This window comes from Rattus norvegicus, chromosome 5 (genome assembly GCF_036323735.1).
Source record: "Rattus norvegicus strain BN/NHsdMcwi chromosome 5, GRCr8, whole genome shotgun sequence".
NCBI classification, from domain to species: domain Eukaryota; kingdom Metazoa; phylum Chordata; class Mammalia; order Rodentia; family Muridae; genus Rattus; species Rattus norvegicus.
In genome coordinates, this window is record NC_086023.1 from 22850607 (window position 1) to 22866479 (window position 15873).

General features: G+C 40.5%; 1 protein-coding gene across 4 annotated transcripts in view; it reads left to right on the forward strand.

Annotated features, from left to right (window-relative positions):
- The window catches only part of LOC108350924 (uncharacterized), an 82766-nt gene that overhangs the window by 32084 nt on the left and 34809 nt on the right, over positions 1 to 15873 (forward strand). The window contains exon 4 of one of the 4 annotated variants that reach the window (XM_063261257.1): positions 3052 to 6679. The exons of the other annotated variants lie outside the window; for them this stretch is intronic. Within the exon in view, the coding sequence (XP_063117327.1) occupies positions 3052 to 3134 (83 nt within the window). The 3' untranslated portion in view covers positions 3135 to 6679. Of the gene's footprint in view, positions 1 to 3051; positions 6680 to 15873 lie in introns of those variants that run through there. 4 annotated transcript variants of the gene reach the window in all.

Here is a 15873-nt window from a genome sequence, read left to right on the forward strand (position 1 = left end):
TAAAAAGGAATTATCTACTAAAGTTTCTAACAACAGCACCATTCAAAAAAAAAATCTCAATGTTGGATGACAAGAGCCTTATATAAAAGCACACGTAACTATTGCAGTCTATTTATATGAAGTTCTAAAACAGAGAGAACCAATCTATGCTGGAGGAAATCAGAACATTACTTGGCACTGAGCACACATGGGCCTAAGGAGAAAATTTTCCTAGGGTGATGGTTGCTGCCTCTTGCTACTTAAGGTTTCAGTCTACCATGTCCCGATAGCTTCACTGAGATGAATATAAAAATGGAGGATTCTGTTTTCTTAGCAGGGTTTCCTTTTCTCTACCTCATTTCAGAAGCCTGACCCCCAATATTCTACTGGGCGAGTGTCACATAGTCCTTGGCAAACCTACAAGTTCTTTGAAGTGTTAGAAAGACAATAGTAAACATTGACCTCCAACTCAAATTTCTTTAGCTGGATCTCCAAGAAAAGTCTTATCTGTGACCAGGCAAATCACCTTTTCTCTTCTTTGTCCTTCAGGTAGACACATTCTCTGCTATTTAGCAGTGGATTCTGAAATGGTAAACTAGCAAGCATGCCCAGAGAGCAAACCATTCTCTAAGGATGAGCCAGACAGGAAATTCACTGGGGCAAACCCATCAAAGAATGGTTAAATTACTTCTGTCAGAGTGCCTTCCCTAACTACTATCTTGAGTCAAAACCCAAAGCATTTCTAACTAGTCCTACATCTCCCTTATGGGAGTCCACTACCAATACCCAAATAGTCCATGACAGTCTAAGGCAGCTTCTCTGTTCTAAGTACAACCAAAAGTACCTTCTAACAAGCACACACACACAGCTTTGAAAAGCAGCATGAGACAGATTTATGAAATATGGAAGACATTAAGGTATTGCTTTCTCTCTGAAAATAAAGAGCACAGACTCATAAACAATACCTGAAAGCATTTTCAGCACCTTGACTCAGGCACATGTTTTATTTTTTGAGACAATCAGAAACTGTTGGGTACAGAAAGCCAGAGACAAGAAGAATCTGGCTTAGTAAGGAGGACAGGTAAACTTTTTTTTTTTTATTAAAACCACTTGGATTTGTAAAAGGTCGATTTACATGTAAAGAGTCTGAGCAGATATCACTTGTGCACAGTGTGGCTCTTCTGACACATCTGATATCGACTGATATCTCATGAGCGTGGCACCTAACAGGACCCATCTGCCCTCATGTCCATCAACAACTACATTTGCATTTACTGGGGTTAATATTCCTTTTCCAATTTTCTCCAGACAAAGAAAAATCACTTATCTGGTTTTCAACATTCAGGCTTAGCTAAAAATTTTCTTTTTTTGAGTTCCATCGTAAGTGAAGCTGAAGTCTACAGAAGTAGACTTCCTTAGGTAGTCTTACTCTTTGAATCCTGACAGAGAAAACATCATAATTGAAAGGCTGAACAGAGAGTACAACTAAGCATACATACCACATTCAGATAGGTCTTGCCAAGGAGTAAAAGGACAATTCTCTTTTAGACTGCTATGTTAACACTTGTCTCAGAATGTACTATGAGCAAAATAACCTATTAAAATGCCCTAGAACTTTTTGTCAGGATGTAGGCAATGTCTATGAAAGCCCAAAATTCAAAGATAATGAATTAGTATTAGGTTCTGAAACTCTAGGGTATCCATGAGTCAGATTCCACAGATTTGTTTATACCGTATATAATACTATCCAAGCTCTCTGCTGATACTCAAAGGTTTGACCTCGTCACAGAAGAACAATGACTGTTGCTACTGTCTCTTTCCCTCTAATGACAAAGGATGCCCTGTGCAGTGCATATAAATACAACTTACCCCAAATGACATAATTCACAACAATGTAATGTCTATTGTCATTCCCAAAATTACAATACCTGTAAGCTTCCCATGCCCAGAAACAAGGTAACTTCCTGTAATCTTGGGAATTGTAGTTCTTAGGAAATGAGAAGCATCATGGGAAAATAAGAGGCCTATAAAACCCCTGCAACATGTGGCTTGGGGCTATTTAAGCTAGGAAATTCTAGTGGACAGGATGATCCTGACCAAAGTCCATCTCTTGGTCAATATTTAATATTTAATACATGTTTTCTTTAAATTTGGCCCAAAATGGTAGAATTGATTTTCCTGGTGAATTGCAGGACTATGTGCAACAAAGTCAAAATCCTAGTTTCCCCCCCAAACTTTCCTTTCTGTGTTCTTCTTACTATGCAGTATTAAATGAGTAGTCTGTTATATAATAGCTTGGCATCTGCTATTAGTTGAATTGTAAATATCCCTCCAAAGGCCTTTGTGCTTAAAGCTTAGTCCATACTAGTATATTCTATATTTTAATGAGAAAGGGGTGTGTATTCTTGTGTGAGATCATAGGGACTTAAAAGGAATATTTGGATGCCAGCCCTTTCGACTCCACAGCTCAGAGGTAAAGACAGACCAACACACAGACCCATACTTAAAATTAATAATATCATTTAAGAAGAAAAAGCTTTTGGACAGATAAGGAGATGATCTGCCAATGCATACCAGAAACATCCAGTATGATATGACTTACCACAGCAGAAGGACAGAGGAAGGTTAGTAAAGCTTAAATTCAAGCCAGTTAAGCAATAAAATTCTAAAGCTGGCCTGACCAAGTAAGTTGCTTTTTCTCAGCATACTTAACTTCTACTTTAATAGGAGGAACACTAAGACCATTGATCCACTGCACAAAAATTATGAAATTTTGTACCTACAACAACAATAAATAACCTCCAAACAGCTTACATTCCAATCTCTGATACAAAGATTTAACTTATAAACATGTAAGTACAACGTGGCAAATTAGGTATATGAACTGCATTTCACTGAGTCTCTTTCCCTGTGCATTCCTAATTAATGTGGAGTACAAGACACCTTCTTGTGCAAGATTTAGAGAACACAATGATGTAACAACTGTTCTGTAGTTCGCATGTAACACATTCATCTGCTGCCTAAGTCTGTAATGAAAAGCAATAGTTTCATAATTATTTTACTTTTCCCTAGATCCAGTGTTGATCATAAGGGTGTCAGCTTCTCCTTCAGGATTGCCATATCTTCAACATCAGAGGCAACAAGAATGGATATGATTTTAGTACATCTTTGTGGTCACCAATGCACATATGGTTTCTAGCTTGTGAACAGTATTTTGTATGTACTTTCTGTTCCTACCAACTTCCCTACAGACTTCTACTCCAGTATGATGCAAGATGACATCATTGGTTGAGGATGGGCCATTAAGAAATTAAGAGAACTGAGCATTCTCTTGCAGTTTCCATTCTTTGACTCCATTCTGATTTGAAGAGTTAACAAAAACTATAAACCTAGGAGTATACATATATAAGAACAAAATTTAACAACACTTATAGGTGTTTAACCAAAGCTACTTCAGAAACACTACCATATAATAAGTCAGTTTTTAAAATTAACAAGAAGATTAAATAATTTCAAACTCTCCAGTCCTGCACCAAAATAATGGAGGATTCTACTTATCACCTATATGTGTAGAGAAGAGCTAGCATGAACAGCCCCAAGAATAGAAAAAACATCTAAACCAGTATCTTTATTTTAAAATAAGTGTCAAATGAACACAATCTTTGATACTGAAATTGTAAATATTTCATGTGTGTATGCACCCATTCTTGTGTATGCAGATATGCATGGTATGCATGGTTGCCAAAGAACAACCTCAGGAGCCTTCCACCTTTTATTTGAGACTAGGCCTTTTACTGACATGGGAATTTGCCACTTATGCTAGCCTAGCTTGACACTGGGCTTCCAGGGATATCCCTTTCTCTTCTTCCCATCACCAGAATCACAGCACCACACTACCATGTCCAGCAGCATAAGTGGGTTCTGGGGAGCCAAGCTTAAGTCCTCTAAGTACTTTAGCCACTGAGCCATATCCCAAGTTTTGAAATACTTCACAGACATAGAAATGCAAATATAGACAGCTATAGATACATAGATGAAGATATAGAGATAAAGACAATATAGAGCTATAGATAGATATAAAATAGAGATATAGACTGTAGATATATAGGTGGAAATACAGATACATGTATATAAGATAGATATAGATAATATAGAGCTATACACATAGAGATGGAGGTATATGATTATACATGTACACCAATGCAAGTGTGCCCTGAGAGAAAAATAAAACATACTTAACTAAAATGTCTACTATAAACTCTGAAATGTGTGACCATCCTACTTCTTCCACAAGTAAACTCACTTTTGTGACCAGTGTATCAAATGGCTTTTGCCTCATCTTGCTTGTGACCTGTCTGTGAAGGTCGTCCTACACTCTGGCATTTAAGGAAAGAGTAGCTGGAAGAACATCCTGCTGACTTACAAGTCAGAGTAGACACTGGTCACACATACCAGGACCATATGCCATCTTACTTCACTACTCTACATCAATTAGACTTAAGTTCTCTAAAAAGTATTAGGTGTGCCCCAAGCTTTGGGCAACATCAATCCATTGGTATATACAACTTTTCTTTTTCATGTTAACTAGAGAACAAAAGACCTAATATCCACTAACGTTGATAACATATACTGATACTATTATTTTGCATGTCTTTAACGTGTGACAGAGGCTTCTCAGAGCCTACACGCTGTAGGAAGACCACTAATACTGAATGTTAGACAGTAAACTTTTTACTGAATTTTCCCTATGTATTGTGAAGTGAAAAAAGTCATTAATGACGTTGAAAAAAAGGGAAGAGTGAAGAGGGATGAACTGACAGAACAAAACACAAACCCAGACAGATGGAGCAACAATACCAGAGGGGAGAATAGATCATCTTAGTAGAGAACAGACCAGCTCACTGTGAGACTGAATGAGAGTGATGAAGAATGGAGGGCACACACACAATAAGTATTAAACATGTGTAAAGCCAATAGTTCTGCTTAACAGCTCTCTGAATGGTTAAGGAAAAAACTATACATAAAGAAAAATAGACAGTTTCTTCACAAAAAAACTATACTATTCACAAAATAATATGCTGTTATAGGTCATACTGAATAGTATTAGGATCTAAGCAGACTGAAGTGTTAAACTGATGTCTTAGTTCTTTCTCTATTGCTATGATAAATATACCATGATCACAACATCTTAGAAAAGAGACTGCAATGGCTGGGTGAAGCCATTGTAACAGGCATCTGGAACAGCAGCTGGAAACTCACAACTTGGTTCACAAGCAGGAAGCAGACAGTATGCTGGAATGGAATGAATATTTCAAAACCAAGCCTACCCCCAGGGGGACACCTTCTGCAACAAGGCCTCATCCCGTAATCCTTCCAAAATAGTTCCAACATCAGACTAAGTATTGAAATATGTGAGCCTATGAAGACTACTCTCATTCAAACCATCAGAGCTTTCTTCTACCAGCTCCATCAGTTTCAGCTCAAAATTTGATCATCTGTTGTTGTTACTTATTCCTCCATTTTCTCTGTACTATTGCATAACAGGAATAAGGAGAGAAAATAATCAAGTGAAAAAAAGGACAGGAAAGTCAGGTTTCCTAACCGGCATTTATAACCTCAGTACACAGGAGGATGAGCTAGGAGAATCTCAAGTTCAAAGCCACTAAAATCAGAAGTATAAACTACAGTATAAACTACAATGAGATGCTATCACAGACACACACACACACACGCACACACACGCACACACACACACACACAGAGACAGAGACAGAGACAGAGACAGAGAGACAGAGACAGAGACAGAGAGAATATATAGCTAAGCCAAAGTTTGGAAATACAATTTTATCCAATTGTACCACTGCTCTGCCCTCTCCCCACCCCATGAAAGGAAATGCAGAGTGGTCAACATATGTTCACATTCAGAAATCTCTTTCCATGCTATGTGAACTAAGCAACTGGAAGTTTAACAACGTCTTGATCCTATTTGTCAATGTGTTTGTGACCCACTAGTGGTGTGAAGTTGAACTTAGTGATAGTCCCAACTTTATCCATCCTTTTCTACTAACTATTCTTTTCATAAATCATGAGGCAATTTAAAATGGAACATCTCAGAATGTGTCACTTATTTTAAATTTAGATGGCTTCCACAATGTAACTGAATACATTTCAGAGAATACTTACAGAAACTCCCTAATGTTGCATGAAAAATGCATGTGTCTATGATAGTTTTTCTAAAGACAGTGCTCATGAATTTATAGTTTCTTGAAAGGCTTATGTTCCCGAACTGTTGTGAACAGTATTATTCTTCCTCCTGTAATGTTCAAAGAACAGACCATTTAAAGATTTACTAAGGAAGTCAGAGAGAACAGCAAATAATTGGGTTGTGCATCTTCTTGGGGTAGCTGGGAGGTCTGCATGCTTAACTGCAAAGAGCTGAAGTCACTGTTTTAAGAAACAAACTGTACTCTTTCCTGGCATATATTTTTATTACATGGGCTGCTTTGAAATAAGGGAAAGGTCCAAATTAGAAAGCTGGGCAATGGTGGTACAAACCTTTAGTCACAGAACTCCTGATCTCTAGCCATGGACACAAATACATATGCGCACACACACGCACATGCACACACATGCATGCGCGCACGCACACACACACACACACACACACACACACACACACACATACACACACACACGCACACATGCAAAACAAAACAAACAAAACCCTGGAACCTGAAATAATCATATCCTGTAGCCAGGCAGGAACCTCAGTGTAGGGCTAAAGACACCAACCCACCCAACCCAAAAACTTTCAATCCAAAATTTGTCCTGTTCACAAAAATGCAGGGTCAAAGATGAAGTAGAGACTGAGGGAATGTCCAACCAATAACTGGCCCATAGTGAGACCCATCCGGTGGGCAAGTGCCAATCCCTGACACTATTAATGATTCTCTGTTGTGCTTGCAAACAGGAGCCTGGTGTAGGTGTATTCTGAGAGGCTCTACCAAGCAGCTGATTGAAAAAGATGCTGAGATCCACAGCCAAATGTTGGATGAAGCTCAGGGAGTCTAATGGAAGAGTTGGGGGAAGGATTAAGGGCTCTAGAGTAGAGATGAACTCCACAGGAAGACCAAGAAAATCAACTAACCTGGACCCTTGGGGACTTCCAGAGACTGAACCAACAACCAAAGAGCATACACGAACTGGACCTACCCACCCCACATGCAGCAGATGTGCAGCTCAGTCTTCATGCGGGTCTCCCGACAGCTGGAGTCAGAGTTATCCCTAAAGCTGTTGCTTGTCTGTAGATCCTCCTCCTCTAACTGGGCTAGTCTCAGTGAGAGAGGATGTGACTAGTCCTGCCCAGACTGGATGTGCTAGGGTCAGGGGATATCTAGTGGGTGCACCTTTCCCCTCTTAGAGGAGACCAGGAGAGGACAGGGGAGAGATTGGGGTAGGACAGAGACGAGGGAGGAGGAGCAGTGATCAGGATGTAAAGTGCATAAATAAGTAAGCTAATGAGGTAAAACCTATCACAAACAAAACACAACAACAAAAAGTGGAGTAGGAATATGAAGGAGGCACATCTCATCTTCTGATTATTTAGTACCAGAGTAAAATATTTATATGAAAGGGCAGTATAGCTCTCTAAAACAGGCTAAGGTCACCATGGTTCAAACCAGCCCTTAACTGGCAACCTTTAATGCTCTTACACAAAATCTTAGCTAAAGCCAGGAATTGTGGCTCACACCTTTATTCCCAGCACTAGGAAGGCAGAGGCAGGGGCAGGGGCAGGGGCAGAGGCAGGGGCAGGGGCAGGGGCAGGGGCAGGGGCAGGGGCAGGGGCAGGGGCAGGGGCAGGGGCAGGGGCAGGGGCAGGGGCAGGGGCAGGGGCAGGGGCAGGGGCAGGGGCAGAGGCAGAGGCAGAGGCATCTCTGTGAAACCCTATCTCAAAAAGTTAAACATGTAACTTTTAAGGAAAAATATTTATTTTCAAGGGGTTTGCCTACATACATATACCACAGTTATCCCATGTGTTCATGGATGTTGGAAGGGGTCAGATTCCCTGGAACTATAGTTACAGTTGGTCATGAGCAAATATATGGGTGCTGGGAGTAGAACCCTGGTTGGTCATCTTAAGTACCAAGGCAGAGGCATAGAGTTTGCTTGCCTGCTGAGTTACACACAGCTCTCACTTTGCATCTTGCATTAGTGAGGTGTAGTGGCTATAATGGCCCAGTATTGAATTTTATTCCCAACACCAGTTGATAGAATCTGTTAGAATGCATCTTGTCCAGTTCTGTGGCTGTTGATATGTTCAATGCCCTGTGCCCATAACTGAAGCACTAAGAAGGACAGTTTCACTTACTGTAACCCTATTTTCTTCACATGTGCACACTCAGGATTCAACAACTCGTGTATTTAGTCTCTTTCGCTCTGCTTCTTCCAGGTTGTTCTAGGGTGTGAAGCCTTTCATCATGGCCATGCTCCATTCAGCAATGTGCATGTATGACTACTCTGTGTTCATTCTGGGTTGTTTGTTTTTATTTTGAATAATAATTGTCTATTTCATGAATGTTCCATGGTGTATCCATCTATCTCAATTGCTTCAAAGTTTGGCATGCAAGACTAAAAAGAATGTATATATCTTAGTTAGCATTTTATTGCTGTGAAGAAACACAACAACCAAGGCAATTCTTATAAGGATAGACATCTAATTGGGGCTGGCTTACAGTTTCAGAGATTCAGTCCATTATTGTCTTGGCAGGAAACATAGCAGCTTGCAGGCAGGCATGGTGCTAGAGAATGAGGTGAGAGTTCTACATTTTGATTTGAAGCCAGCAACAGGAGACTACTGTGTCTCACACTGATCAGAGTTTGAACATATATATCATCTCCAAGTCTAGCCTCTACAGTGACACAGCCCCTTCAACAAGGCCACGCCTATTCCAACAAGGCCACACCTTCCAGTAGTACCACTCCCTGCGTCAGGCATATCCAAGCCACCACAGTATGCATTTGCGCAGAGATGTTTTGTGTGGGTTCACATTCCGAAATCATCTTTCTAAAAGTTTCACAGCATGATCACTGAGTCACATGGTTAGGCCATGTTGAGTTTTGTAGAAGACTGTCAGACTTCTCACATGTGGTTATACCACATGAGTAGCCACAGTGCACCAGCTCCTTGATTGTATCCTCACTGCATTTTACTGTCATCAGTGGCTTTTTGAATTTCAGTCATGAAGGTTTGGAATGGACCTCCTTTCTGTCTGAATGAGCAATTCCATAATAACACATAGTGCAGTCATCATTTTTTAATTTGCTGTTCATCTTTTATGGGATGTTTGTTCAGGTCTTTTGTCCATTTTGTAATAGTAGTGTTCCGTGTTATTACTTTGTCTTTTCATTCTCTTAACAGTATCTTTTGCAGAAAAAAATTATTGATTTTATTACATTTTAACTCAGCACCTTTTTCATTTTCTTTTAACATTGTTTTCTTTAAAGGATCATGCTTTTGGTGCTATTCCAGAAAAATAAAATAACTGAACCCAAGGAATATTATTTTTTTTAATTTTGGTTTCATATATAGGCTTACAATGCATTGAGTTCATTATTTTTGTGGATGCCATTGAGGTCTATAGTATTGATCCACTTTATTGTGTATAACTGCCTGGTTCTAACACTGTTGAAATTACTGCCCTTTCTCTATTGAATTATCTTCAGTTTCTTTTGTGTGTTAGTCTGATTATGGATTCCTGTCTACCTATTGTTTTTTCCACATATTATATTGACTTAATAGTAAGGCTTTATAGTAAGCCTTAAAGCTGGGCACACTTTTTTTTGAGCTTCTTGTCTTCCCCCCACCTCTTCTGTATTTTGTTGTCTATTACATGTAATTTTCCTCCCTATAAAAAATTTAAAATCATCTTGCTATTACTTACTAATTATCTTGCTGGGGGGAGGGCTTTATTAAGATTGTATTGTGTGTAAACCAACAGGGAAAAGCTGTTATCCTAACTGTATTGATTCTGTTAATAACTTTAAATACTTCATTTATTTATATTTTCTTTGATATCTTTCAAGAGAGTTTTGAACTATAGGTCTTATGCACATCTTTTAGATTTATACCCAAGCATTTCCTTTGGGAACAAATATAATGGTAAGTTTCCCTTGTTCATTTATTTAGAATTGCTTATGAGTGTTGTATGTTTGCATTTGTGTGTTTGCATAAGTGTGCACATGGGTGAGGAGGCAAGAGGTTTGTGTCTAGTGTCTTTCTTGTTTGTTCTTTTCCTTATTGAGGCAGTGTGTCTCACTGAATTCAGAGCTTGCTGATTCTGCTAGTTTAGCTAGCTAGCTTGCCCTGGGAATCCTGCCTCCATTTCTCCCCATTTTTAACTTGTAAAATAAAGGCTAGAGCCAGTGATTGGGCAGGGGAAGGGAAGGTGGAGCTGAGGAGTTTGGGGGAGAGAAAGAGGAGAGAGAGAGAAGGATGATGGAGCAAGAGGAGGTGGAAGAAAAATGGAGATGAAGCACATGGCCTGGAGAAACCACAAGTTATAAAGGGTCTCACAGAGTACTATAGTGGTAGATCTGCCCAATGTAGGCACGCAGCTTGATTTCATATTAATCGAGTGGTGTTTTCATTGCACAGGCTTATCTGGGTTGGAGAATTTACCACAACACAGGATGATCTCCATGTATTGTCTTCTTGTGTAGATGCGTAGGATTCAAATTTCAGTTTTTCTGCTCCTCACATGGTAGCATTAATATATTTAACCACTTCTGCAACCCCTACTTTAAAGGACCCTGCTTATTCTCTGACAATGATATACATGTACATATATGTATATATATGCATTCCTCCCACTTCCTTGGTGAACCTCTCTCCCAACACATCACTCTTCCACTGTCTTTTTAGTCTAAGTGGTGGAATAGTGACTGGTCTTGTGGGATTTTGTGCAGATTACTGTCACCACAGTGAGTTCATAAGTGTTGTGGCATCATCGTGTTTAGAAGACAGCATTTCACATCTTTGCATCACAACATCTGCCTCTTATATTTTATTCTACACTTTCTTCTGTGATGTTCATCCAGCTTTGGGATTGGGGGATTAACATAGTAGTCCTATTTAGGGCAGAGCATGCAACAGTCACTTATGAAACTTTTCACTAGAAATGAGTCTTTGTATTAACGGCTACCCAGTGCAGAAGAAATTTCTCTGGATACGATTTAGAACAGGAAAAATGTCTATGTGTATAGCATAAATATTTGGAAGGCAGATTGGTCACAGTCCACTGAGTAAAACAACAGTGGTAGGTTCCCAAGTCCAGCATCATGGGTGTTTGACCAGGTTTGCACACCAGACATGAATTCCGTGCTTTGGAGCAGGCCTCGGATAAAAATCAGAAAGCTGCCAGTTGCTTTCACAGTCTTCAAGCTGCAATCAATTAGCCTACACTGTTACTGGCTCCTGCCTGGCAGGTCACTATTGCAGCATTCAGGATCAACTGCTGGGTAATATCATTGATGACTTTCCTAACAGCTTGACAGCGTCATAAAGCAGCATGAATGCTACCCAGGAGAAAGAAGGTGTTTAGTTCAGTTTCTTCTGGATTTCACTATGTCCAGTAACAGAAGTATATCTTCAGCAGTGGAGTTTTACCATAGGATTATGGTGGACAACCAAGAGCAGTGGCAATGTGTGTTGCTTTGAGTTTCTTTAGGGTCTCCCAAACCAATAACTTGTAGGGAGGTATTTCATTCCTGACACAAAGATTTTGATTTAATAACCCATGTCTTCTGGGGGGAGCACTGTTCACCCATGCAAGGATTTTTGTGTTCAGACTCCTTAAAATATTTTTAGTTAGCTTAAAAAATAGTGGGTTCCATAAATGTTTCCCATACATTCTTAGTTTCAGTGAACCCATAGCCTATGTTACTCCCCTAACCCTTCACCCTGCAACATCCTGACTCCATTTTCATATCGTGTATGATTTGCCTATTTCATGGGACCTTTCAGGCTTCCTAACTTCCACGGCTACTCCAAATTAGACACATAAATTAAAAAAAAATTCAAAGCTAAGATTCCCATATGAACGGTGACATGCAGTCTGTTTCTTTCTGGGCCAGAGATCATATTTTTGAGCTCTGCATGTTTTCCTAAAAATTTCATTTTCCTTACAGCTGACTAAAAATTTCACTGTGTATATGCAGCACATCTTCATTATCTGTTTATCAGGTGATAAGCACCTAAGCTGATTCAATTCCCCAGCTATTGTGATGAGAGCAGCAGTGTACACAGATGGACACGTGTCTCTGGAATACATTATGGAGTCCTTTGGATGTTTGCCCAGGAGTGGTATAGCTAAATCACATGGTAATAACAATTTTAAAGTAAAAAAAAAAAAAAACCCTTACTTCTAGCTTTTCAAGAAAGTTCCACACCATTTTTTAATGTTTTAAATTTCAGATTTCATTTCAATAGTGGTATCAATAAAGTAACTGAGTTTTACATATTCCTCTGTATTCCACATACTTGCAGACTTTTCCAGTTTCTAGTTGTGTGGGAGTGTTGAGTGGTAACATCCTAGTTTTCATATTGATTTTAGGATCAAAATGTCTGTTTTTCACCATAAGTGTGATGTGCTGTAGATTCCCAAGGATGCTCTTCATGATTTTTAGTAACTTATAATCTAATTTTGGTTCAGTAAACTGATTTATGATGAATGGGTATTGAGTTTTGTCAAATGCTTGCTTTGCATCTCTTGGATATGATCACATGTTGATCATCTGTTGATGTGAAAAATTGCATTGACTATTAGATGTCAAGCCAGCCTTTTATATCTGTAATACCTCTCATGTGGTATCTAATTCATTTGGTACATATAATTAGGATTTCATTTTGTGAAGGTTTTGACATATCCTTCATTAGGGATATTAATTGTATATTTCCTTTTTCAATGTTATAATAATAATTCTACTTCATAAAATGAGTTAGGAAGTAGTTGCAATACTTTTTCCTTTTTAAGAGATTGTAGAGAATTCCATTACATCCTACTGAAATGTTTGGTAAGTGTCACCAGGGAGCCAGTAGACTAGTACACTGTGATTTAAGAGGTTATTAATTATTAATTCAACCATTTCAATAGACATTAGTTAATTTTTATATCAAAATTTGATTATATATCTAAGGAATCTCTCTGAGTTTATCCAAGTTAAATGTGTGAACTTAGATTAGTTCCTCATGTTCTTTTGTGACATTTGTAATATACATGGGCTTAGTATTAGTGATTTGTCTTATATTTCTGCTATTTGTAACTAGCCATGGAATTAGGGCTAGTCCTCAAGACTTCAAAGTAAAAAGACAGAGGAAGAAGACTCTCACTGACTTTTAAACATGCAGGACTACCCTGCCAGCTCTTACCAGTACCTTAGTGCCCCACTGGTTCTCCAAGGAATCTGTGCTTCTTTTGGTCAAGCCCTCCTTCTTTTCTCCCTGCTTTGATCAGTATCGTCTCCTGTTCACTTCTTGCTCAGCAAGACTGATTTTGCACTTCAAGGGCTTCTATGTTATTGGTCTTTCCAAAGTGGCAGCCTAGTTACTAAGAAGCCAGGTCCCTTGGTACTAGAGTTGCAAATGGTTATGTGGCACTTTGTGGGAGCAAAGAATAGGACCTTGATAGTCTAGATGAGTTACAATTACCCTTAATCACTTGAGCCTTTCCTCTAGCTCCTAACACACATGCAGTGCAGGCCGGCTTTGAATTCATGATGTTACCATCGTCACCTCTTTTAGATTATTATTATTATTGAATAATTATAAGATATCTCCTTTCCCTGTCCTCCCCCCAAGCTTTCCCAGTACCCTTCCCCATTCTTCTTCAAATTCATGGTCTCGCTTTTCACTGATATTGTATATGGATAAAAATATACATACATTATACATATATATTATTCTAAATATAACCTTCTCAGTCTGTAGATTGTAATTTGTGTGTGTTTTTGGGGCTGACCATTTCTGCCTCCACCTCTTAAGCATATTCTACAAGTGAGTCTCACCACAACCTTTCTTCCTTCCTTCCTTCCTTCCTTCCTGCCTGCCTGCCTGCCTGCCTGCCTGCCTGCCTGCCTGCCTCCTGCCTCCCTGCCTTCTTTGTTTCTTTCAGACATGGTCTCATTATATAGCCCTAGCTTACCTGAAATTCACAGTGTACTGACCCTGAACTATAATGGTACTCTGAGGTTGTGGGTGATATGTTGTCATTCTTGGTTAAACATCTTCCATAGGCCAGGCTTGGTCACAAATGCCTGTATTTGAAATACTGGGGTGGACGGGAAACACGACTCCCTCAACTTAGAAGTGCCAGGACTTCTTTCCAGGCAGAAGTGGGTGGATCAACGATGCCACCTGTAGGCACAAACATTTTCAGTGTGACTGATATATAAAGGCTAAAACTGTCAGGAGGCACATGTATTTCTGAAGCTTTAAAAAGTCCAGGCCTGGCTCACCCCTGCCCACATCCCTGGCCCAAGAGGAAACTGTATAAGGCCTCTGGGCTCCCGTGGGGGAGGGCCCAGGAGCGGCAGGACCCCTGCCTGAGACACCGCCAGAACCTGAAGGAAACAGACCGGATAAACAGCTCTCTGCACCCAAATCCCATGGGAGGGAGAGCTAAACCTTCAGAGAGGCAGACAAGCCTGGGAAACCAGAAGAGCCTGCTCCCTGCACACACATCTCGGACGCCAGAGGAAAAAGCCAAAGACCATCTGGAACCCTGGTGCACTGAAGCTCCCGGAAGGGGCGGCACAGGTCTTCCTGGTTGCTGCTGCTGCAGAGAGCCCGTGGGCAGCACCCCATGAGTGAACTTGAGCCTCAGGACCACAGGTAAGACCAAATTTTCTGCTGCAAGATAGCTGGCTGGTGAACTCAAGACACAGGCCCACAGGAACAGCTGAAGACCTGTAGAGAGGAAAAACTACACGCCCGAAAGCAGAACACTGTGTCCCGCGCGCGACTTTCCGCCGGCAAGAAGCACGGGAGACATAGAAATTCTTGCTATGAGTGATACTTTATTCCTATCTCATGGAGAAGCCCCGCGCGCCAGCCAGGCGTGCCTATTTAACCCTCGGGCACGCATCCACGCCTGATTGGTTGTTTACTCATGATCTCATCAGGCACGCCCTGGAATGGGCAAAGACCTGGCAGGAAGGCACTCTTGCACATGCGCACAGTTAACTTCCTGATAGGGGGGCCAGCTGGCGCAGCAAAGGCTGGCGCCATCTTGACTGACTTGGCCTTCCACGTGGGGCGCAGTGGAAGCCAGCGCCATCTAATGGTCGCGCATGTTATTGCGGCCCTCTACATCTCACCCTTATAATTATAATTTTATAGCAGAAATGATCACCCTATTGCGTGCAATGAGGAAACCTCAGCGATGTGCAATGGCTGATCAAAGGAACACTGAGTCTCTCTCAATCCCAGTGCAATGGATCCACAGATCCATGGGGTGCAGGAGCAGAGAACTCAGATACAGAGAGTATCCCTCTCCTCCCAGTGCAATGGACCCACAGGTCCATGGGGTGCAGGAGCAGGGAACTCAAATACAGAGTAAATCCTGAACAAGATGACCAAATTCCAGGTGAGGCCCTTTGTTCAAATGGCTGCAAGTGCTTGAGTGATAACGGCCTTGTCATGTTACTGTTGAGATCTGAGTTTGTAAACCAACCATAGTATGAACACTGATCCACAGCATAGGGCTGCATCAGACAGAGCCACTCCCGATAAGTAGTGGGCACCTCATATGGTCCTCCTCAGCTGTTGCCACCAAGGGCCGTGGTCAAGCCACTCCTATAATGAAATTTAGAATTTCCAATTGTTAGTAACTACTCCAG